The sequence below is a fragment of the Pan troglodytes genome, chromosome 19 (genome assembly GCF_028858775.2).
Source record: "Pan troglodytes isolate AG18354 chromosome 19, NHGRI_mPanTro3-v2.0_pri, whole genome shotgun sequence".
In the NCBI taxonomy this organism is placed as follows: domain Eukaryota; kingdom Metazoa; phylum Chordata; class Mammalia; order Primates; family Hominidae; genus Pan; species Pan troglodytes.
The window spans coordinates 49,841,226-49,864,022 of record NC_072417.2 but is presented as its reverse complement, the minus strand read 5'-3'; the positions used below and the strand labels follow the sequence as shown (position 1 = coordinate 49,864,022).

At 46.5% G+C, this 22,797-nt stretch overlaps 1 protein-coding gene across 10 annotated transcripts in view; it reads right to left on the bottom strand.

The window, feature by feature from the left end:
- Window positions 1-22,570, bottom strand: part of TOM1L2 (target of myb1 like 2 membrane trafficking protein) — a 124,689-nt gene extending 102,119 nt beyond the window's left edge. For 5 of the 10 annotated variants that reach the window (XM_016932315.4, XM_063798896.1, XM_016932317.4 and 2 more), the window contains exon 1: window positions 22,364-22,555. In XM_016932315.4, the coding sequence (XP_016787804.1) occupies window positions 22,364-22,415 (52 nt within the window). In that variant the 5' untranslated portion in view covers window positions 22,416-22,555. Of the gene's footprint in view, window positions 1-22,363 lie in introns of all 10 variants that reach the window. The other 5 variants (XR_010152973.1, XM_016932313.4, XM_016932314.4 and 2 more) reach the window with 3 other exon arrangements.
- Between the last annotated feature and the right edge of the window lie 227 nt (window positions 22,571-22,797).

Genomic DNA, 22,797 nt, shown 5'->3' with positions numbered 1-22,797 from the left:
AATGACCATGTGAGGACACAGCAAGACAGTAGCTGTTGGCAAGCCACGGAAAGAGGCTTCTGAAGAAGCCAAACCTGCAGCTTGATCTTGGATTTTCAGCCTCCAGAACTATGAGAAAATAAGTTCGGTTAAGCCTTCCAGTCTGTGGTATTTTGTTATGGTAGCCCTAGCAAATGTCTCATTTAATGCCCCGACACATACTTTTAAAAATAGGACTTCTATCCTCATTTTACAGATGAGGAAGCTCAGGCTCAAAGAGTTTACTGGAGCTGGGACTCAAAGTGAAGTCTGATTTTGAAGATTTTGTTCTTTCCAGAAAGTACAACAAGTTGTATTCATTTTTAATTTTTTTTGGTAGCATGAGGGGTCACACTGTTAAAATAAACAAAGAAAAATCTTTGTTCTGTTTTTTTTTAAATATATATTCTTTCCAGAATATACCTGGTTACAGTCCAAATTCAGAATCCACTCATTTCAGAAATACTTTTGATGGAGGAAAAGAAAATTAATGAGTCAAGTGCTTTACATGCATTATCCAATTTGAACACTAAACAATTCTAAGAGATATATATTAGTCATAATTGAGGAAACTAAGGCTCAGAGACATTAAATTACTGTATCATGATACAATGTTTGTCTTTCATTAAGTTCCTTAGTCAAATAGTTTCATTTTGAAAGACCAAGTGTACTAAATTCTGTTTATCAACCTTTCACTGAGACTTGCTGTACTGGATACTCTTGATACCAAGATAAATACGCCCTAGTCCCTACCTTGGAGAGAGTGTCAAGTACAGCTGGGGAGGGCAATAGCCCCCCCAGAGCTGCTGCTAGCCCATATGGAGCTTCTGTGCAATCAAAAAATGTGCCCCCTTGGCCAGGTGTGGTGGCTCACACCTGTAATCACAGCACTTTGGGAGGCCAAGGCAGGCAGATCACTTGAGGTCAGGTTTGAGACCAGCTTGGCCAACATGGTGAAACCCCGTCTCTACTAAAAATACAAAACAAAAATCAGCCAGGTATGGTGGTGCACGTCTGTAATCCCAGCTACTCGGGAGGCTAAGGCAGGAGAATGACTTGAACCTGGGAGGTGGAGGTTGCAGTGAGCTGGGACCATGCCACTGAACTCCAGCCTGGGTGACAGAGTGAGACTTCACCTCAAAAAAAAAGGTGGCCCTTTCTTAGAGTGAAAGCAGCCCCAGAGCACAGCCTTGCTGAGCAGCCCTGTGGCTCTGCCTTCAGTTCACACCCCCTCTTGCTAAGAGTGAGATCAGCGGAGTGCCCAGAGCAAGGCAGGGGTCCTAGGAAGGGCTAGCTTCCCCCTATCAACCCCACACTCTCCACACCCAGCCTCCCTCCTATTGCCTGATGGATCAAAGACCCCCATGATCTGTGCTGACCCTGTGAGGGGTGGGGGGAAAGAGTTGGAGTACAGAGCCAGGGCTGCTCAGAGTAAGTATTGGGCAAAGCCAAAAAGGCCTATTTTTATTTTTTGAGATGGCGTATCACTCTGTCGCCCAGGCTGGAGTGCAGTGGTGCGATCTTGGCTCACTGCAACCTCCACCTCCTGGGCTCAAACAATTCTTGTGCCTCAGTCTTCCCAGTAGCTGGGATTACTGGAATGCACCACTATACCCGGCTCCTTTTTTTGAATTTTTAGTAGAGACAGGGTTTTACCAAGTTGGCCACGCTTGTCTCGAACTCCTGACCTAAAGTGATCTGCCTGCCTTAGCCTCCCAAAATGCTGGTATTACAGGCGTGAGTCACTATGCCTAGCCTCTCTTTTTTTTTTTTTTTAGAGACAGGGTCATGCTATCTTACCAAGGCCGGCCTCAAGCTCCTGGGCTTAAGTGGCATGGCACTGCACCTGGTCGCTGTTCCAATACTTTGTATGCTCCCATTCTAATGAGAGTGAGTCTTGGCGAGGAGCCTTAGGCAGACAACAGGATCCTGCTAGAAGAATCTTGCTTTGATTTCAATGTATTTATTTATTTTAATTTTTATGTTACTTTAGATTAATGCCAAGTGAGACTACTTTTCAATTGAGAGTGATAGAAGCCTTTTAAAAGAAAATGTGCCCAAGTAAAAAAAGTGAGTCAATACACAGAAAATCTGTGACAGCATAGGTGGCTCATAGATAAGGGAAAACCATGAAGGTAGTCCCCAGGAGAATGGAAACTGCAAGATCTGGGAAAACCTAGGCCAGAGCCTTGATGCAGAGGGAAAAGAAAGATCAGACACTGCAGTTTCTTCTTTCTGGTGGCCTATGGGCAGGCAGGACCTACCAGGAAGGGGGTGCTGTTTCATCTTCCCCACTAGGGGGAAGATCCCTGGCAGGATGTCTCCAGGGATCTACCTGGAGCCAACCTAACAAGCCAGGTAAGGGCTTTAGTGTGGGGCAGACCTGTTCAAGTTTTGGTTCTGCTACCTACTCCCTGAGAGGCTTCTGGGATGTCAATCAGCCTCATCCATAAATCCTAGATGATAATACCCACTCCCTTGCGGGGCTGCAAGGAAAATGACTAGCACCCAGTAGACGGCAGTTCCCTCGCCCACCCAGCCCTTTCCTAACTCTGGCAGGGACCAGATCTGAGATCCAGTCTCTGAGAACGTTCATAAGATTTAGAGGAAACAGAATCATACTTCTCTGTTCTGACTAGAATTAAAGAATATACAAAATGCCTGATCTCACTTTGTCTTACTGGGTTAGAGATGAAAAGGAGGAACATTTAGTACTTGGGTAGACACTGTAGATTCTCAAGCCTCATGTGTCACCAGTAAAATGCAGGGAATTTGAGTTTGTGCATAAAAAGTTGCTGCCCTGGAGTGGCAACAGAAAAATTTGGTTTCCTCAGGAGTAGCAGACAGGTAAGGCAAATAAATAAAAACCATATGAAAATTAACTGAAGAATGGTGACCAAAGGGTTTTTAGCAAAAAACCTTTCAAGAAACGTAAAGGTCTTGCATAGCCTTTTTACAGGGCAAGGGGAGGCCAAGGATGCAGGAGGAACGAGTCTGGGCAGCTCCACCAGCAGGCATTCTCTACCTCTGCAATTTCCATGGGGACGTGGTGCTTAGGAAGGAAGTTAGCCGAAGGCAACTTTCATCCACACATCTTAGAGGTGGTTTTCCATTAGACAATGGGGACCAACAACCAAATGCCTTTTCCCCTCCTCAGATGTGTAGAAATTAAAAGATACCCGGTATTGATGAGAGTGCAAGGCAAACAGTCACTTGGGCTCACGTGGTGTGGTGGTCACACACGCCACATGGTGTCAAGCAGGAGAACTGCTTGAACTGGGGAGGCAGAGGTTGCAGTGAGCCGAAATCTTGTCACTGCACTCCAGCCTGGGCAACAGAGCGAGACTCTGTCTCAAAAAAGTATAAATAAATAAAGGTAAATGTTATGTTATGTGTATTTTACCACCATAAAAACAAAAGACTGCAGAGAGTCATTCTGGTCCTTGAGCATGAATTAATCAGGAAGCAGCAGTTTGGTTGCTGCAGTATTCCTGTAAGGTGCTAGAGACAAGCAGGAGTGCCCCGGATCACTTTCCCCACCTCAGGAGGACAGAGAACCACTGTCCCTGCAAAAGGCATCACCAACTGTTTAAGAGGCAGATCCCAAATAGGGACCACCATGGGGGCAGAGCCTTAAGCATCACCTGGCCCCTAACCCAGGAGGAAACCTGTGCCCCACAGCATGCACATGGATGGGGTGTAGAAACAGCCCACAGCTGACCTCACTGACTTGCCCCCACCAGCCCAACACACATGAAGACACATGGGTGGGGGGAGCACATAGGGTGTGTAGTGGGCCTCACTGGGTTTCAATCCTGTTGGTTGTGTGATTCTGAGAAAGTCACAACACAGGTAAAAATGCCAGCTCACAAAGTCAAGAGGGTTAAATGAGATAAAATCTTGAAAGAACACAGCACAGTCCCCTGCACAAGCAGGTGCTCTATGCATGTTCATTGCCTTGCCTCTTCTTCCAAGTCACACAAGGATGCCTTCCCTTGTACCCTGTACAGTTAGCCGCTCTCAGGACAGGCATAGGACAGGGCAAGCATTGTTCATCTTTGAATTCAAAATCCCACCGGCTCAACATAGTGCATTCAAATAGTCAGATAATTATTAAATACATATAAGTTATAAGTGCCACTGCAGTTCAGAGGCTTCTGGGCCAGCTTTGTGGCAGTGGGAAGATCTAGGTTAGGTTTCAAAGGGTATATTGGTCTAAACCATGAGCAAGAGAGAAGGGATGCTTTGCAGGGCCAAAGGCCATGCTGAGCACAGAAAAGGAGGGAGTGGGAACGGCAAAGTAGAGACCTTGGTAAGAGAAAAGACGGGAAGAAGCCCAGTCAGTGAAGGCCTTGAACACCAGGCTACATTTATAAATCATTCTTTTTTTTTTTTTTTTTTTTTTGTGATGGAGCTTCGCTTTTGACACCCAGGCTAGAGTGCAATGGTGCGATCTCGGCTCACTGCAACCTCAGCCTCCCAGGTTCAAGTGATTCTCCTGTCTCAGCCTCTCTGGTAGCTGGGATTACAGGAACCCACCACCATGTCCTGCTAATTTTTGTATTTTTAGTAGAGACGGGGTTTCGCCATGTTGGCCAGGCTAGTCTCGAACTACTGACCTCAGATGACCCACCCACCTTGGCCTCCCAAAGTGCTGGGATTACAAGTGTGAGCCACCGCGCCTGGCCCTATTTATAAATCATTCTAAAGGAGATGGGGAGTTCCAGAAATTTTCTGGTAGAGTTGTCCAAAGTTTTGGAAGGTTCCAGAGTGTAGAAAGGGAGGGAGAATATGAAGGAGGAGACCAGCTAGGTGGTATTGAACTGGTCTAACTTACAGCCTCAAGCAATGGTCCAGGCATGACCAAGGGCTGGACTAAGTTAGAGGAGGAGAAAACTAAGAGCAAACACATACTAAACACATTATGAAAACAAACAAAAAACTCTCACACAGATACTACGCTCTAAGGCCAACAGAGGTCCCAGAACCTCCATGGCAGTGTGGCTCCTCCATCCATTTGCTCAGCCCCTTCCTGAACTCCCTTTCTTTTGCTGTTGCTCACCCTAGAGCAATGTCTTTATGTTCAAAAAGCATTTATGGAATTGAAATGATTGCATCTCATGGGCACCTTGTCAGAAATGTGCCATCACAAGTGACATTTTCGGGTGTCATAGTTAGTCTCTCATCTGCTGGTGGATCTGATTTGCCCAGCTGACAAGTGAGAAGACTGTGACACCAACAATTATAGAAACAAACTCAACCTAGAATCTGGAAATCAAGCTGTTCTCTCCACCTCTTCTATCATACTCAGCAGACAATATGGTGGCCACCGGCAGAGGGCCCTCACTTCTCAAACCACAGCAGCTAGTGGGAACGGCAGGACCCCAGACCACACAATTCCTTTTTTTTTTTTTTTTTTTTTTTGAGACAAGAGACTTGCTCTGTCGCCAGGCTGGAGTACAGTGACGACATCTCTGCTCACCTCAATCTCTGCCTCCCGGGTTCAAGCGATTCTCCAGCCTCCGTCTCCCACGTAGCTGGGATTACAGGCACACGCCACCAAGCCCAGATAAATTTTTTGTATTTTTAGCAGAGACAGGGTTTCACCATATTGGCCAGGACAGTCTTGATCTCCTGACCTCGTGATCCTCCCGCCTCGGACTCCCAAAGTGCTGGGATTACAGGCGTAAGCCACTGCGCCCAGCCTCTTCTTTGTTGTTTTTTAAGAGATGGAGTCTTGCTCTGCCACCCAGGCTAGAGTGTGTCCAGAATTGGTGGGTTCTTGGTCTCACTGACTTCAAGAATGAAGCCATAGACCCTCGCGGTTAGTTTTACAGTTCTTAAAGGCGGCGTGTCTGGGGTTTGTTCCTTCTGATGTTCAGCTGTGTTCTGAGTTTCTTCCTCCTGGTGGGTTCGTAGTCTCGCTGGCTTCAAGAGTGAAGCTGCAGACCTTCGCGGTGAGTGTTACAGCTCTTAAGGCAGCGTGTCTGAAGTTGTTCGCTCCTACCGCCTGGAATTGTTCATTCCTCCCAATGGGTTCGTGGTCTGCGCCAGCCTCAAGAGAAAAACTGCAGACCTTTGCAGCCAGTGTTACAGCTCATAAAAGCAGTGGACTCATAGAGTAAGCAGCAACTTTTGTTTCAAAGAGCAAAAGAACAAAGCCTCCCCCGCACGAAAAAGGACCCAAGTGGGTTACCACTACTGCCTCTGGCCCCACCCACATCCTGCTGATTGGTCCATTTTACAGAGAACTGATTGGTCTGTTTTACAGAGACCTGATTGGCCTATTTTGACAGGGTGCTGATTGGTGCGTTTACAACCCTGAGCTAGACACAAAGATTCTCCAAGTCCCCACCAGATTAGCTAGATACAGAGTGCTGATTGGTGCATTTACAAACCTTGAGCTAGACACAGAGTGCTGATTGGTGTATTTACAATCCCTTAGCTAGACATAAAGGTTCTCTAAGTCCTCACTAGACTCAGAAACCCAGCTGGCTTCACCCAATGGATCCCACACCTGGGTCGCAGGTGGAGCTGCCTGCCAGTCCCCGGCAGTGCGCCTGCACTCCTCAGCCCTTGGGTGGTCGATGGGACCGGGTGCAGTGGAGCAGGGGTTTGCGCTCCTTGGGGAGGTTCGGGCCGCGTAGGAGCCCACGGCAGGGAGGCTCAGGCATGGTGAGCTGCAGGTCCGGAGTCCTGCCCCGCCGGGAGACCGCTGAGACCCGGCGAGAATTCCAGCACAGCACTGGCGGGCCGGCACTGCTGGGGGAATGGCACACCCTCCGCAGCTGCTGGCCTGGATGCTAAGCCCCTCACTGCCCGGGGCCTGCGGTGCTGGGCCCGCTGAGCTCACGCCCACCCAGAACTCGCGCTGGCCCACAAGCGCCACGCGCAGCCCGGTTCCCGCCCGTGCCTCTCCCTCCACATCTCCCTGCAAGCTGAGGGAGGCGGCTCCGGCCTTGGCCAGCCCAGGGAGGGGTTCTCACAGTGCAGCGGCGGGCTGAAGGGCTCCTCAAGCACAGCCAGAGAGGGCATCGGGGCTGAGGAGGCGCCTGAGAGCGAGCAACGGCTGCCAGCACGCTGTCACCTCTCAAGAGTACAGTGGCACAATCATAGCTCGCTGCAGTCTCCACCTCCTGGGCTCAAGCAATCCTCCTGCCTCAGCCTCCAAAGTAGCTAGGACTACAGGGAGTAGCACTACCACACCCAGCTAATTTTTAAATTTTTTGTAGAAACAGGGTCTTGCTATGTTGCCCAGGCTGGTCTCAAATTTCTGGCCTCAAGCAATCCTCCTGCCTCGGCCTCCCAAAGTGCTGGGATTACAGGCATGAGCCACCACTCCCTTATATAGCCTTTCAAAATGGCAGGTAGAGAAAACAATGCATATGATTCTTCTTCAAAATATCACTGGGATTCAACACAAAAGAGCATATACTGTATGACTCCACTCATGAACTTCTAGAAGAGATAAAAGATCAGTGGTTCCCTCTGCAGTGTGTTGGAGGTGAGGATTAACTGCGAAGGGACCTGAGGGAGCTTTCTGGGGTGAGGTTGACAGTGTGTATCTTGATGGGGTAAGGTGACAACATGTAAGCATGTGTCAAAATTATAACAAAATGTATGCATTTTACTACAAGTAAACTACCTCAATGAAAATCATTAGAAGGCAAATATATATATATTTACACAAAATATATATAAAGTATAACATTTATATAATATATATAAAATATGTATATGTATATATTTACCTGTGTGCATGTATTTACATGTGTGTATACTTACATATCACAGGCTATACACACACACGTACACACACATATGATTCATAGGTATGTACAGTCTCATGGAAAGCTGTAAGTCTTAAGAAAAACTAGGCCAGGCGTGGTGGCTCACGACTGTAATCCCAGGCCGAGGTGGGCGGATCACGAGGTCCGGAGATCAAGACCATCCTGGCTAACACGGTGAAACCCCGTCTCTACTAAAAATACAAAAAATTAGCCGGGCGTGGTGGTGGGCACCTGTAGTCCTAGCTACTCAGCAGGCTGAGGCAGGAGAATGGCGTGAACCCAGGAGGTGGAGCTTGCAGTAAGTCGAGATTGCGCCACTGCACTCCAGCCTGGGCAACAGAGCAAGACTCTGTCTCAAAAAAAAAAAAGAAAAGAAAAGAAAAAGAAAAACTAAAAGCCACTTTGATTTGGGCCTTAAGCTTTAGGTCTGAAATGAACTTGGAAAGCTTGTTCAAACTCTGTTCTTCAAAACGAACGAACGAACAAACCATGCTCTTCAAATGAGTAACTGACAGGATGTGCCCCATCCAAAGTCTCACAGCAAATCAGCAGCAGAGCAGTGAACAGTCCCAGACTTTCCCAGTCCTAGCCTGGGATTGGTTTCTCTGGTCTGGACCAGTGCCAGAAAAAGTAGATAAAACAGAAGACCATCGGTGATTTTATGAGCTAATTTCATTTAAACCATCAAATCTAGAGCTAAATAGTACCCCCAACCAAGCCCAGTCAAAAACAGGAGATAAACTTTCAAACAATAAAATGTATTTACCTTCATGAGGCTTAGTTGAAAATTTCCACTACATTAAAATGACAGACTTACTACCCCATGCTTACCCTCCCTGCCCATATACAAATATCTAAATGACTGGCAAGAGGCTGTGAGCTAAATAGGAAGACATGTAAGAGTCATAAAACTGACTCACTGTGGGACCTTGGCAAGTCTCCTACTGTGATACAATAAGAAATATATATTTGGTCTTTGTCCAGGTTCCTGGCACACCTTACCCAAAACCCCTGGAATCTCCTGAGAGATAAGTGTCTTTTGTAGGCTAATGAGATTGGGGCTCCCTAGCCAGAAAGACCAAGGTACATTTCAGTGTTGGAACTTTTAGCCGTACCCTCATCCCACCTTACCTCCGGAGAGGGGAGAGGGACTAGAGGTTGAGTTATTCACCAATGGCCAGATTTAATCACTCATGCCCACATAATGAAACCTCCATTAATACCCCTAAACGATGGGGTTCAAAGAACTTCCAGGTTGAACACATAAAGGTGCTGGGAGGCTGGCACAGAAGTTCTCTGCCCCTTCCCCACGCCTTGCCCGATGAATCTCTTCCATTTGGCTGTTGCTGAGTTATATCCTTTGTCACGAAAATGTAAGTAAAGTGTTCTCCTGAGTTTTGTGAGCCATTCAAGCATATGATCAAACATGGGGAAGGCATCACGGGAATCCCCAATTTATAGCCGGTCATGGGAAGTACAGATGGTAACCAGGAACTTGTGACTGGCATGTGAAGTGGGGGCAGTCTTGTGGGACTGAGCCCTTAACCTCTGGGGTCCGCACCAGCTCCAGGTAGTTAGTGTCAGAACTGAATTCAATTGTAGGACATCCATTTGATATCAGAAAAAAGACAAAAACAACAAAAAAATCCCTGCACATTTGCTGTCAGAAATGTCATACATCACAGACACCCTCTCTGGCCTTGTTTCCACAACCTGTAAAAATGAGAGGGTTGGACCAAATACCACTAAGACCCTTTCAACTAGAGTCTTCTGATTCTTTGAATTGCTGGTTTAAGAATTTCCACAGTTAGCATAGGAGACTCTCGCTCTCTGGAAGCCACTAGCAAATTCAGCTTTCAAACCCCAAGCAACATCATTTCTCAGGCCTCATTTCCTATTTCGACTAATGACGTGCCAGAAATCTGTGTGATTTCTCCTTTGAGGAGCAGCAAAAAAAACTCCACAGTGTCCTATTACAGGACCCAGTTCTTGTCCCCAGCTCTCAAAGACAGCCCAATTCTCTGAGATGAAAGAATCAGTCTCTCTCCATTACACTCAATTTTAAACCAAAACCCGAAACAGAATTTTTGACATGCCTCCCAGACTACAAGGCTTATGCTTCATTAATGATTAAAAGAGCAGCTGGTGATGTCTTAAAAGCAAGTTGGTCAGTTAGACAATTTAGCATCTGTTTAAATTCCGTCTTTTCCTCCATCCATCACTGTAGTTCTAAGGCAAATCCAAAGAGAAAGTAAAATACACAGGTCTTCCATTACTAAGAAGTGCCTCAGCGAGGATATAAGAAAGCACGTCCTTCGAGGAAATTCTCAGAAAACTTACTGGTATGAAGAGGACACTTGTACACTGAGTTACGGGAGGAAAACTGAAACTGAGTACATAATTTACAATACTAGTGTAGGTCTGGATTTAAGACAACTATTACTAGATTTTTCAGCTACCAAGTTCATTCAGGCATTCATTCACTCAATCCCACAAACAATACTAAGCTCTCTGGTTTAGTGGTTAAGAGCACCAGCTCTGCTGCCTACAGACCTGGGTTCAAATCCCTGCTCTGCCACTGATAATCCACAGACCTTGAGGAAGGTACTTGACTTCTTTTTTTCTGAGACAGGGTCTCTGGCTCTGTCACCCAGACTGGAGTGTAGTGGCACAATCTCAGCTCACAGCAACCTCTGCCTCCTGGGCTCATGCCATCTTCCCACCTCAGCCTCCTCCCAAGTAGCTGGGACTACAGGTGCATGCTACCATGCCCAGCTAATTTTTGTATTTTTTTGTAGAGACGGAATTTCGCCATGTTGCCCAGACTGGTCTCGAACTCCTGAGCTCAAGTGATCCTCCCATCTTGGCTGCCCAGAATACTAGTATTACAGGCATGAGCCATTGAGCCCAGCTGGTTATTTCACTTCTAAGCCTTAGTTTCCTAGTCTTTTAAAATATGACTGATAGGCCTGGGTGACACAGTGAGAGTCTGTCTCCAAAAAAACAAAACAGAGTGATAATACCTGCCTTACAGAATTGTTGTGGGAATTAAAGAAAAGAATGCATGTAAACTACATAACCCAGTACCTAGTAAGGAGAGACATTCTGACTGCTACTAATAGCACCATCCTTATCTTTAAGGCATTGTGTTAGATTCGACTGAAAGATAAGGGCATGACACGGAAGGTACAAGCAACAAAAGAAAAAAGTAGAGAAACTGGACTTAAAACTTTTGTGCATTAAAGGACACTATCAACAGTATAAAAAGGCAACCCACAGAATGGGAGAAAATATTTGTAAATCACATGTCTGATAAGAGATTAATATTCAGAATATATAGAGAACTCCTAAAACCGAACAACAACAAAACCCAATTAAAAACTAGGCACAGGACTTGAACAGACATTTCTCCAAAGAAGACATACAAATGGCCAACAAGCACATGAAAAGATGCTCAATATCACTAATCATGAAGAAAATGCAAATCAAAACCACAATGAGTCACCAATTCATACCCATTAGGATGGCTACTATAAAGAAAAAAAAATGAACCAAGTGCAGGGGTTCACGTCCTATAATCTCAACACTTTGGGAGGCCAAGATGGGAGGATCACCTGAGTCCGAGAAGTCCAGGAGTTTAAGACTAGTCTGGGATACATGGGGAGGCCTTGCCACTACAAAAAAATAATTTTTTTTTTAATTGGCTGGGAATGGTGGTGCATGCCTATAGTCCTAGCTACTCAGGAGACTAAGGCAGGAGGATTGCTTGAGTTCAGAAGTTCGAGGCTGCAGGGAGCTATGATCATGCCACTGTACTCTAGCCTGGATGACAGAAGGAGAACCTGTCTCTTAAAAAAAAAATTGAAGGGCCGGGCACGGTGGCTTACACCTGTAATCCCAGCACTTTGGGAGGCCGAGGCGGGCGGATCACGAGGTCAGGAGATCAAGACCATCCTGGCTAACACGATGAAACACTGTCTCTACTAAAAATACAAAAATTAGCAGGGCGTGGTGGCAGGCGCCTGTAGTCCCAGCTACTCGGGAGGCTGAGGCAGGAGAATGGCGTGAACCCGGGAGGTGGAGCTTGCAGTGAGCAGAGATTGCACCACTGCACTCCAGCCTGGGCAACAGAGCGAGACTCCGTCTCAAAAAAAAAAAAAAAATGAAAACAGACATGAATAGATATTTGTACATTCATGTTCATAGCAGCATTATTTACAATAGCCAAAAAGTGGAAGCAACTCAGGTGACCATCAATGGAAGAATGAATAAACAAAATGTGGTATAAACACACAATGGAATATTATACAGCCTTAACAAGGAAGGAAACTTTGACATGCTCCAACAGAGATGAAACTTGAAGACATTATGCAAGTGAAGTCAGTCACGAAAGGATAAATACTATATGATTCCATTTATATGACGTTTCATAATAAATATATGATTCCACTTATATGAGGTTCCTAGAGTAGTCAAATTCATAGTGACAAAGTAAAATGGTAGTTGCCAGGGGCTGGGGGGAGGAGGGAACAGGGAGATATTGTTTCACTTTTGCAAGACTAGAAGAGTTGTAGAGATGGCTAGTGGTGATTGTTGCATTTTTTTTTTTTTTAGGGACGGAGTCTCGCTCTGTCACCCAGGCTGGAGTGCAGTGACACGATCTTAGCTCACTGCAACCTCCTCCTCTAGCAATTCTCCTGCTTCAGCCTCCCGAGTAGCTGGGACTACAGGCGCACACTGCCATGCCCGGCTAATTTTTTTGTATTTTAGTAGAGACAGGGTTTCACCGTGTTGCGCAGGCTGGTCTCGAACTCCTGAGCTCAGGCAATCCACCCGCCTCGGCCTCCCAAAGTGCTAGGATTAAAGGCATGAGCCACCGCGACTGGCCCAATGTGAATATATTTAATGCCATTGAACTGCACACTTAAAACCAGTTAAAATTGTAAATTTTGGGCCTGGTGTGGTGGCTCACGCCTGTAATCTCAGCACTTTGGGAGGCTGAGGTGGGTGGAATCACAAGGTCAAGAGATTGAGACCAACCTGGCCAACATGGTGAAACCCTATCTCTACTAAAATTGCAAAAAATTTAGCTGGGCGTGGTGGCGCGTGCCTGTAGTCCCAGCTACTTGGGAGGCTGAGGCAGGAGAATCGCTTGAACCTGGGAGGCAGAGGTTGCAATGAGCCGAGGTCGTGCCACTGCACTCCAGCCTGGGCAACAGAGTGAGACTCCGTCTCAAAAAAAAAAAAAAAATGTAAATTTTGTTATATATATTTTATCAGGTTTTTTTTTTTAAAGAATAAATAGAAACACGTGCCCTCATGGAACATTTAGTCTAAATGATGTAAAACATAACAACACATTTTGCTTTTACATACTCACTTGACCCCTGTAAGATGTGATGGTGCAAGTGTTCTTGTACTCCCTTCACCACCACAGTTTACAGATTGGGAAACTGAGTTTTAGCACAGTTACTGGACTCATACAAAAGCAGTCGCATCGAGAAGCAAAGATGGGACTGACTCTAATCTAGAACAAAGAGTGCTAAGTGCTGGAAGAGAACAAAGAGAGAGCAATGGGAATCCACATTCCTATTGGTGGAACTATGCTATCTTTCTGGAATTCCTATTTGAAATCAGTTTAGGCTCCTTCTTGTCCAAATGGAAACAGACCATGCTTGATGTCTAAAAGGCAACATGAACAAAGAAAAACGCTGGAGCTAGAGCCCCTGGCTGGAGAGGACCGCTCCGCCTACTTGAGCCAGGAAACCTTGGGCACGTTTCTGAACCCCTTTAAGTCTCTATTTCTTCACCTGTAAGATGAAGATAACAGTGCTTCCAGAAAAAAAAATTTTTTTAATGAGATAAGTATGCACAGCACTCAGCAAGGTGCCTGGCACATGGTGAGGGGCCAGGAAATGATGGCTAGTAATGTTAGCTTTCAAAGATGCTAAATACCAGTGACAAAAAGAGTGAATAACTATGAAGAATATACTCTACCATGTGCTGTGAAGGTCACAAGGAAACAGAAAGTAGAGGAGCCTCCAGCCTTATTCAGAAGGTATGGCAATAAACACATGATAAATAACACAAGATAAATAACAATAGTAACAGTGGAGGGAAGGAATCAAGAAGTCTATATTAGTTGATTGCAGGACACCGTGCTAGGGATTTTAAGCACATTATCTCATTTAATCGTCACAAAAACCTGGAGGACAAGTAATATTTTCTATTTTACAGATAAGAGAAGAGCCAAATGAATGATATGGATAGCAAGCACTGTGAGCTCAGAGAAGAGATTCATCACCATAAACAGGGTGGTCTAGGAAGGCTGCCTGTAGGAAGAGGTGAGGGCTGATGGGCATCAGGCTTGATGACTGAATGGAGAAAAGCAGAGAATCTCCTAAATCAAGAAGGTTGGAGGGAGCAATAACATATGTAACCAAGTCTGAGACTGGTTTTAAAAGTTGCCTCTTTTAACCTCAACAAGCTGGGTCAGCAGGAAAAGCCTGAATGTTATTTATATCTTTTCAGACTACTAGGTTAGTGCAACATTTCTGGGTGATTTATCTGCTAGGTCAAGAGCAACAACCCCTAACTGATGCTCCTCTGGGCAATGTATTTACACCGTTTTCCTTTCCTAATATCCCAAGTAAATAAATAAATAAATGTAGATTATACAGAAATATGCTAAAAGTGGTTCTACAATGTCACCTCTTCAAGGCATGAGAAGATGAAGAGTGAAATACAAAAGTATTCCATTATGTGAAATAAGCATCTCAACAAATTTGTGAGGACGCACATTGTGGAGATTTTTTTCTCCTTTGCATTTTTTCTATATCTTCCATATTTTCTATCGGTTATACATCGTTTTGTAAAAAGCACAATGAAAGGCTGGGCACAGTGGCTGAAACCTATAATCCCAGCACTTTGGGAGGCTGAAGCGGGAGGATCACTTGAGCCCAGTAGGTTGAAGCTTTAACTACGATCGTGCCACTGCATTCCAGCCTGGGCGACAAAGCAAGACCCTGTCTCAAAATAAATAAATAAATAAAAAGCACAATTATATGAGAATTTTAGATATTCCGATAGCCCACTCCTAAGTAGGGGCATTCCTCTAGAAAAGCCCTGGGAATAGGTCAGCCCTGTCATTGTATATGATAAACAGAGCAGGAGGAGGAGCAGGCTGACGCCCCACGTGACTTTCAATGTCAGGGGTTTTAAGACCTGTCCAGGCAATTAAGGACAAATGCTCTAGACTAGACTTCTTCTCAATGCTCCATCAACCTGCCTTGGCACCTTTCTGTTTCTGAGGGGGCTTCATAGACAGTGTCCCTATCCTTGACCACAGCTGACATCCCCCCTCCTTCCCCCACCTTCCCTCCCCGATTCTGCACAGAAGCGGGCTTTCATGGTAGAGAGAATGATCTTCTGGTGACTGCTAAGGAGAAATCTCCCTACCTCTGTAATGATAGTCATGCTTCCATGCTATTCCCCTCCCTAGAAGTCTTTCATGCCTCCCCAGTACCTCTAAAAAATAGTTCAAACTACTTAGCCAACATATGAAGCAAGCCCTCCACACAATCAGGCCTTATCCTCCCTTCCCAGTCTCACCTCCTATCACTCCCCTTTGCTAGGAACACAGAATAAATCCCATCACCCCCGCCTACCTCTTAACATCCAGCATTTGCTCAAGTTGTCTCTGCCAAGAAACCAAACATCCTTTACCATTTCTACACAAACCAAATCCTCCCCATTCATCAAAGCCCTGCTCAGCAGACACCACCTCCTCAGAGTTTTCCTGAGTTCTTCCTTCCCTCCTACAGTGTTCCTCCTCACTTTACTCTTGCTGAGGGCAGCACAGCATGACAGGATACCAGCTCTGGAGCCAGAATGCTGCATTCAGACTATAGCTCCCTCACTGCTAGCTGTGTGACCTTAGGTAGGTTCCATACTTTCTCATTGTCTTAATGTCCCCATCTGAAAATGGAGATAATCACAGTACCTTCCTCACAGCATTGTTGTGAGGATGGAATGACTGCAAGATGTATAAAGTGCCCACTTCAGTCTCTGGCACATAGGAATACAACATTAAACTTTTTTTAAAACCCCAAAAACGGGGCCGGGCATGGTGGCTCACACCTGTAATCCAAGCACTTTGGGTGGCCAAGGTGGGTGGATCATCTGAGGTCAGGAGTTTGAGACCAACGTGGTCAACATGGTGAAACCCTGTCTCTACTAACAATACAAAAATTAGCCGGGCATGATGGTGGGCACCTGTAATCCCAGCTACTTGGGAGGCTGAGAGAGGAGAATCCCTTAAACCCAGGAGGTGGAGGTTGCAGTGAGCTGAGATCGCGCCACTGCACTCCACCCTGGGCAACAGAGCAAGACTCCATCTGGAAAACAAACAAACAAAAAAACAAACAAAAAAACAAACAAAAAACCCCAAAGCCTTTAGCTATTATTATTACCACCTGAGGTCACCCCTCCCCTCCTACATTTCCTTACTGCATTTATCTATCCAATCTTGCAACTACTTTCTATCTGATCTAATTTAGATACCTACACACTGGGAAATTCTCAGCTTGCTATATACAGATAGTACAGGGCCACTGAATGAATAAATGAACAAATTCTAAATAATCACTCTTTTAGCCTGTCCACAAGAAAACCTACATTTAATGTTTGAAGAAAGATAAAGAAAAGATTAAAGAAACAGAACTTCAAAGCAAGAACTACAGTTCTCGAAGTGAACCAGTAGCATCAGCATCACTAGAGAACTTGACAGAAACGTAGAATGCTACTTCCCACCCCAAACCTACTGAAACAGAAACTCTGAGGGTAGGATCCACTTTTAACAAGCCCTCCAGGTGATTCCCTTGAGGCTGAATCATGAGCTCTGAGCGCAAAAAGTAACATAAATGGCAGCACAGAATGAGCACTGGATCAGGAGTAGATTCTAGGCTTCACTCTGCCATTGACCTTGCACAAGTCTCTTAACTTCTCAGAGCCTCGATTTCCTTATGTGATACAGGGATGATAACACCCAAATAGTTAAATGTTGTGAGGGTTAAATGAGATTCTATGTACAGAGTTTGCATATAGTTGGTACTTAATAATTATAAGTTCCTTCCAGTTATCTTCCTGTATATCTCACAAGGTTGTGAACACTAAATAAAATGACTGAAGCAAAAGGGCTTTGCAAATTCCTGCCCTTGAACATCAGACTCCAAGTTCTTCAGCTTTGGGACTCAGACTGGCTTCCTTGCTTCTCAGCTTGCAGATGGCCTACTGTGGGACCTCATCTTGTGATTGTGTGAGTCAGTACTCCTTAACAAGCTCCCCGTAATATAAACATCTATCCTATTAGTTGTGTCCCTCTAGAGAACCCTAATACACATAGCAATCTGAGGGACAACTAACTATTCTTGGTACAAATAGCCAGGTTAAACGTCTACCATTCACAGGATATTATGAAGTAGTTTATGTCCAACACCAGTCAGTCTACAAACAAACTCTGCAACAGAATATCTGCTTCTTGCCTGTTTATTAAAGCAGAACAATGAAGAGAATACATGCCCACCACCCCCAATATTCTGGTCAGAATTAACTAACTACTCACTGATCTTTGAATCTAAACTTTACTCTTGGAAAAGGATTTTCTGAAAACTTTTTCTAGCCAATACAAGGAAAACTGCAAACTGCTGCAGACACAATGGACCTGACTTGGGGAACTCCCCATGTATGTCATCCAACTCCAAGCAGTTGTGGAAGGCTGAGATTAAGACAGTTAACATTTTGAAGCTTGTTGCAGAACAGAAAATTAAGAAATACAAGTAAGTTCTCTTTCTTCCACCACACTTCTTAGCCTCGCACACCATGGCTAGGCTTTCTCTCTCTCTCTTTTTTTTCTCTTTTGGAGATGGAGTCTCGCTCTGTCATTCAGGCTGGAGTGCAAATGGCGCGATCTCGGCTCACTGCAACCTCCACCTCCCAGGTTCAAGGGATTCTTCCGCCTCAGCCTCCCGAGTAGCTGGGATTATACGTGCGTGCCACCATGCCCAGCTAATTTTTGTATTTTTAGTAGAGATGGGGTTTTGCCACATTAACCAGGCTGGTCTTGAACTCCTAACCTCAGGTGATCCACCCGCCACGGCCTCCCAAAGTGCTGGATTACAGGTGTGAGCCACCGCACCTGTCCAGCTTACTCTCTCCCTAAACCATGCTTTCTACTCAGGAACTGCCCTCCAGAATAAAGGGCGGGATGGATGCAAGAAATGCACAGTTAACTATGTCAGACTGTGGTCTTAGCCGCTAACTTGAGATGAACACGCTAAGTGTTCTACTAAATCGTACCAGGTTAGAATGTTCACATGAGGCCCACGCATAAGACAGAGTAAGAATTACTCCACCAACTGCTCAGACCCAGGACACCTTTTGTGAGCATGTTACCTCTACCGAAGGCTCCCTAAGAGCAGCTTGTTAATATTTGTATCCCCAGAGCCTGGCACAGGCCTGGCCCCCCACAGGCACTCATAACTGCCTACTGAAGTGAACAGACAAAATTATTTAGGTGTAAGCCCCATGCAGCTGTTGAGAAGTATTATTTTATAAGCAGGGAAAATTAGGTCCAAAGAGACTAAAAGTTGAAGTCAGTTAAAGAACGTAGTCTTTGGGCCGGGCGCAATGGCTCACTCCTATAATCCTAGCACTTTGGGAGACCAAGGAGGGTGGATCACGAGGTCAGGAGTTCAAGACCAGCCTGGCCAAGGTAGTGAAACCTTGTCTCTACTAAAAATACAAAAATTAGCCCAGCACGGTGCCAGGCACCAGTAATCCCAGCTACTTGGGAGGCTGAGACAGGAGAATCGCTTGAACTTGTGGGGCGGAGGTTGCAGTGAGCCTAGATCGCACCACTGCACTCCAGCCTGGGTGATGAAGTGAGACTCCATCTCAAAAAAAAAAAAAAAAAGAATGTAGTCTTTGATGCCACCCATCCAGAGCAGGGCTTCCTCCTGTGCCCAAACCCTACTTGCCACCACTCCCCACAGCCACCTCTGCTCCATTCAGACTGGTGCTCACAGATGTGCCTGTGCCCCACTCCCTGCCTCATTCAGCTGTCCCTAGGCCCAATGATATTGTTTTCTGCATGCAGAGTTCCTACCCATCCTTTATGAACAGCCCTCAGACTCAAAGAAGCCAGTCCCTGTCACCCCAGCCTCTTCTGAATTGTTTCTGACTCCTTCAGCACTTACAATCTACACCACTCATTGTTTCATGCATCTCTGTCTTCTCTCCTGAAACCGTAAATCCATTGAGGACAGGGATCACAGAGGGACCAGCTCTCCTTTTTTTTTTTTTTTTTTTGGAGACAGAGTCTCACTCTGTCGCCCAGGCTGGAGCGCAGTGGTACAATCTTGGCTCACTGCAACCTCTGCCTCCCAGGTTCAAGCGATTCTCCTGTCTCAGCCTCCTGAATAGCTGGGATTACAGGCGCCCACCACCACACCCGGCTCATTTTTGTATTACTAGTAGAGACAGGGTTTCACCATATTGGCCAGGCTGGCCTCCAACTCCTGACCTCAAGTGATCCACCACCTTGGCCTCCCAAAGTGCTGGGATTACAGGCATGAGCCACCACAACCAGCCTACAGCTGCTGTTTTTAATCATTAGCTTTGTAGTTGTTATTTTATTTCTGTATTCCCCCTCCCTCCCACCAATCCCCCACCCCCGCACATTCTTTTAAAAGAATACTAACAACACTAAATATCAAGAAAGTCACTTTGACACTTTGTCACAACAGTACAGAATATACATTAGAACCTAATTCTGTCCATTAATCATTTACCTGAACTGAACTGAAATGACCTATTGGCTACCTGGCAGTGGGGAGCCATCATCATCTTTAGTCAAGCATCTTATGAGCAATGGTGAATCCTGGGGCCTGGTAGGGTATTTTCCTTCACAGGTCACAGATGGGCCAGTTGTTTCACATACCCTCTCCAGATAGAAAATCCAACCCTAACTTAAATATTCTGTTATTAACAGTGGCAGTTTCAATTTACTGAGCTTCTACTATGTTCCAGATACTATGCTAAGTGTTTTCATACATTATCTCATTTAAACTACATTAATCTGTGAATAGGAATCTTTCTCTCTCTCTCTCTCTCAGAAGACTGACAAACTAAACCTCAGAAAGCAACACAATTTTCTGGGGTCACACAGCCAAGAAATGGGGGCCAGGTCAAAATTCAACTTAGGTCTTCCTGACAGAAGTATCAAGCTCTTTCCACTTGCTATATATCCCTATATCTCTTATATTTGGTTTTTTTTTGTTGTTGTTGTTGTTGTTGTTTGTTTGTTTTTTGAGACAGAGTCTCACTCTGTCGCCCAGGCTGGAGTGCAGTGGCACAATCTCAGCTCACTGCAAACTCCGCCTCCCGGGTTCAAGCAATTCTCCTGCCTCAGCCTCCCGAGTAGCTGGGACTACAGGCGCATGCCACCACGCCTGGCTAATTTTTTTTTTTTTTGGATTTTTAGTAGAGACGGGGTTTCACCGTGTTAGCCAAGATGGTCTCGATCTCCTGACCTTGTGATCCGCCCGCCTCAACCTCCCAAAGTGCTGAGATTACAGGCGTGAGCCACCGCACCCAACCACATTTGTATTTTAAATCCCCTTTAACTTCTACCCCTCATTTACTACCTTGTCATTTTAAAGGTGTAGAGCTTCCTATTATAAAGGGGACAGAAAGGAAAACAATTCCCGCAAGTTTTCTGGCTCCCTCCATTAACTGGCTGGAAATTAGTTTTTGGAGTGTGGCTGCCATGCAAGAGCACCTGAAGAGAGTGGAAAAGGACATGGGGAAGAAGTAAGGAAGTGAGAATCCAGAGACTCTCCAGTGGGCAGCAAGAGACAAGATGTCAAAAAGGTGGGAAAACACTCTTTTGGGGTCCCTCATGCATTATAAAAGATACTACGCCAGAAAGTAAAGAAAGGCTCCTAAATGCTAATTAGCCAACAGGAGAGACCTCAATAAGTTTATAGGCTCCACTAAAGGCTGGAAAGTAAGCTAAAATTTCATAAGCAAAGCAGAAAATAAACAAATCACTACTGCTGAAATCAGGCCCATAAGAACACCAAAGATCCTGGCTCATAAAAGACGTTTTACCAGTCCTTCGACCAACCAGGAGGAATCCAGTTTTCAAACAAACTAATCAGCATTCTTGACTGATCAAGTGGCATAAGCCACTGCCTTGGGTAAAAGGGCAAGTTGCTTTCTTAGTAAGGAAGTCCCATATGGTGGCCATTTCAGTATTCCTTTACCTATACTTTGGGCTTTCCTTATCCATGATTCTGGCCATCTCTGGTGTCCCCAGGTGTCCACATCCCCCCTATAGGATTAACAGATAATGCTGAGTACCATTCTCTCTACATTGCCAACAAAAGATTTCAGCTTTGGTAAATTTAATATGAGGTGAGGGAGGAAGCAACAGTCAATGTGCAGAGTACTACAAAGAATATCAAAACTTGAGAACTTTAAAGGATCTATCACATCTCATCTCCAAACACTTTGACAGACAGGGGAACTTCAAACCAGAAAGGGCACAAGGTCATATGGAGTCACTGACAAAACCACTGCTAGAGTCCAGGCTTCCATGATTCCCAGTCCAGGGCTCTTATCATTAAATAACACAGCCTCCCTTCTTTCCTGGGAGGCACTGCAGGCATGCCATCCCCCTGCCAAGATAATCACCCTCCAAGAGCCCCTCCTCCTATCCCAGTCCCTCCTACAGCCCAGCTGAGTTGCAGCTCAAATTAGCAAGTCCCGGAGCAGGGGGCATTTCTGGGAGGGTGCCCAGTCTGAGGGTTGCTGGTACCGAAGAGGAGGGACAAAGATGGAGAAGAAGGTGACATCCCACAAAGGGTTTGGGAGAACTGGGTCCTTGGGGCAGTGGCAGTGAGCCTGCTGGGCTGGATAAAGACACATGCAGTGGCATCTCCCAAAGCGCATTGGGGAAGCAGACCAGCAGTTGGCACCACCTCTAGCAGCAAAAGGAAGGGCTGAGCCTTGATGGGCAGGGAAGCCTGGGGCATCTCCGAGTCCAAGTTGGGCCTCAGGGGTGCCTCCTGGCAGAGTGGCACTGGCGCGCCCGTGAGGTGGCACCAGTGCCCGGGAGGAGGCCCGAGGACACAGATGCCCTGCCTGCCCGTGGGATAGCACCGGCACCCGGCGAAGGCCCAGCCCCCCCGTGAGGTGGCACCGGCGCCCGGCGAACGCCCGACGACCAGGATGCCCAACCCGCCCGTGAGGTGGCACCGGCGCCCAGTGAAGGCCAGACGACCAGGATGCCCAGCCCGCCCGTGAGGTGGCACAAGCGCCCGGCGAAGGCCCGACGACCAGGATGCCCAGCCCGCTCGTGGAGTGGCACCCGCGGCTGGCGGAGGCCCAGCCCGCTCGTGAAGTGGCACCGGCGCCCGGCAGAGGCCCGCGGTCCTCACCAGCCGGATCAGCGGCCGCCGTTGCCCAGCCTCCTGCCCCACACGCGGCCTTACCGAGGCACTGCCCCACTGGTGTGCTGAACGGGTTCCCCAGGAGGAACTCCATCTTGGGTGGACAACACGCAGCGGCCCGGGCCCCCTGTCTGCCACCTAGGCCTCCGCTGTAACCCGCCGGACTCCCGTACTGACTGACACTTGCCCCCTCCCCACTCTCTGGAACGCCGAGCTTAGGGCCTTTGGCCCCGCCCCCTTGCCGCGTCTCTATTGGGGGACACCTACCAAGCCCGCCTCCTATTGGTCGTTACACCTCCGTCAGCAAAGCCCCCACCCACCCCGCAGCGTCCGATTGGGCGGAGGAGCGAGCTAGGTCACCGGAGTCCCTGTCAGCCGTGGCGGCACCTCCCCTGGCCCGCCCCCAAACTGGAAGCTGCGCATTTTGATTCCTCTGTATATTGGTCAATCTAAAGGATGCTTACTATTATTGGACA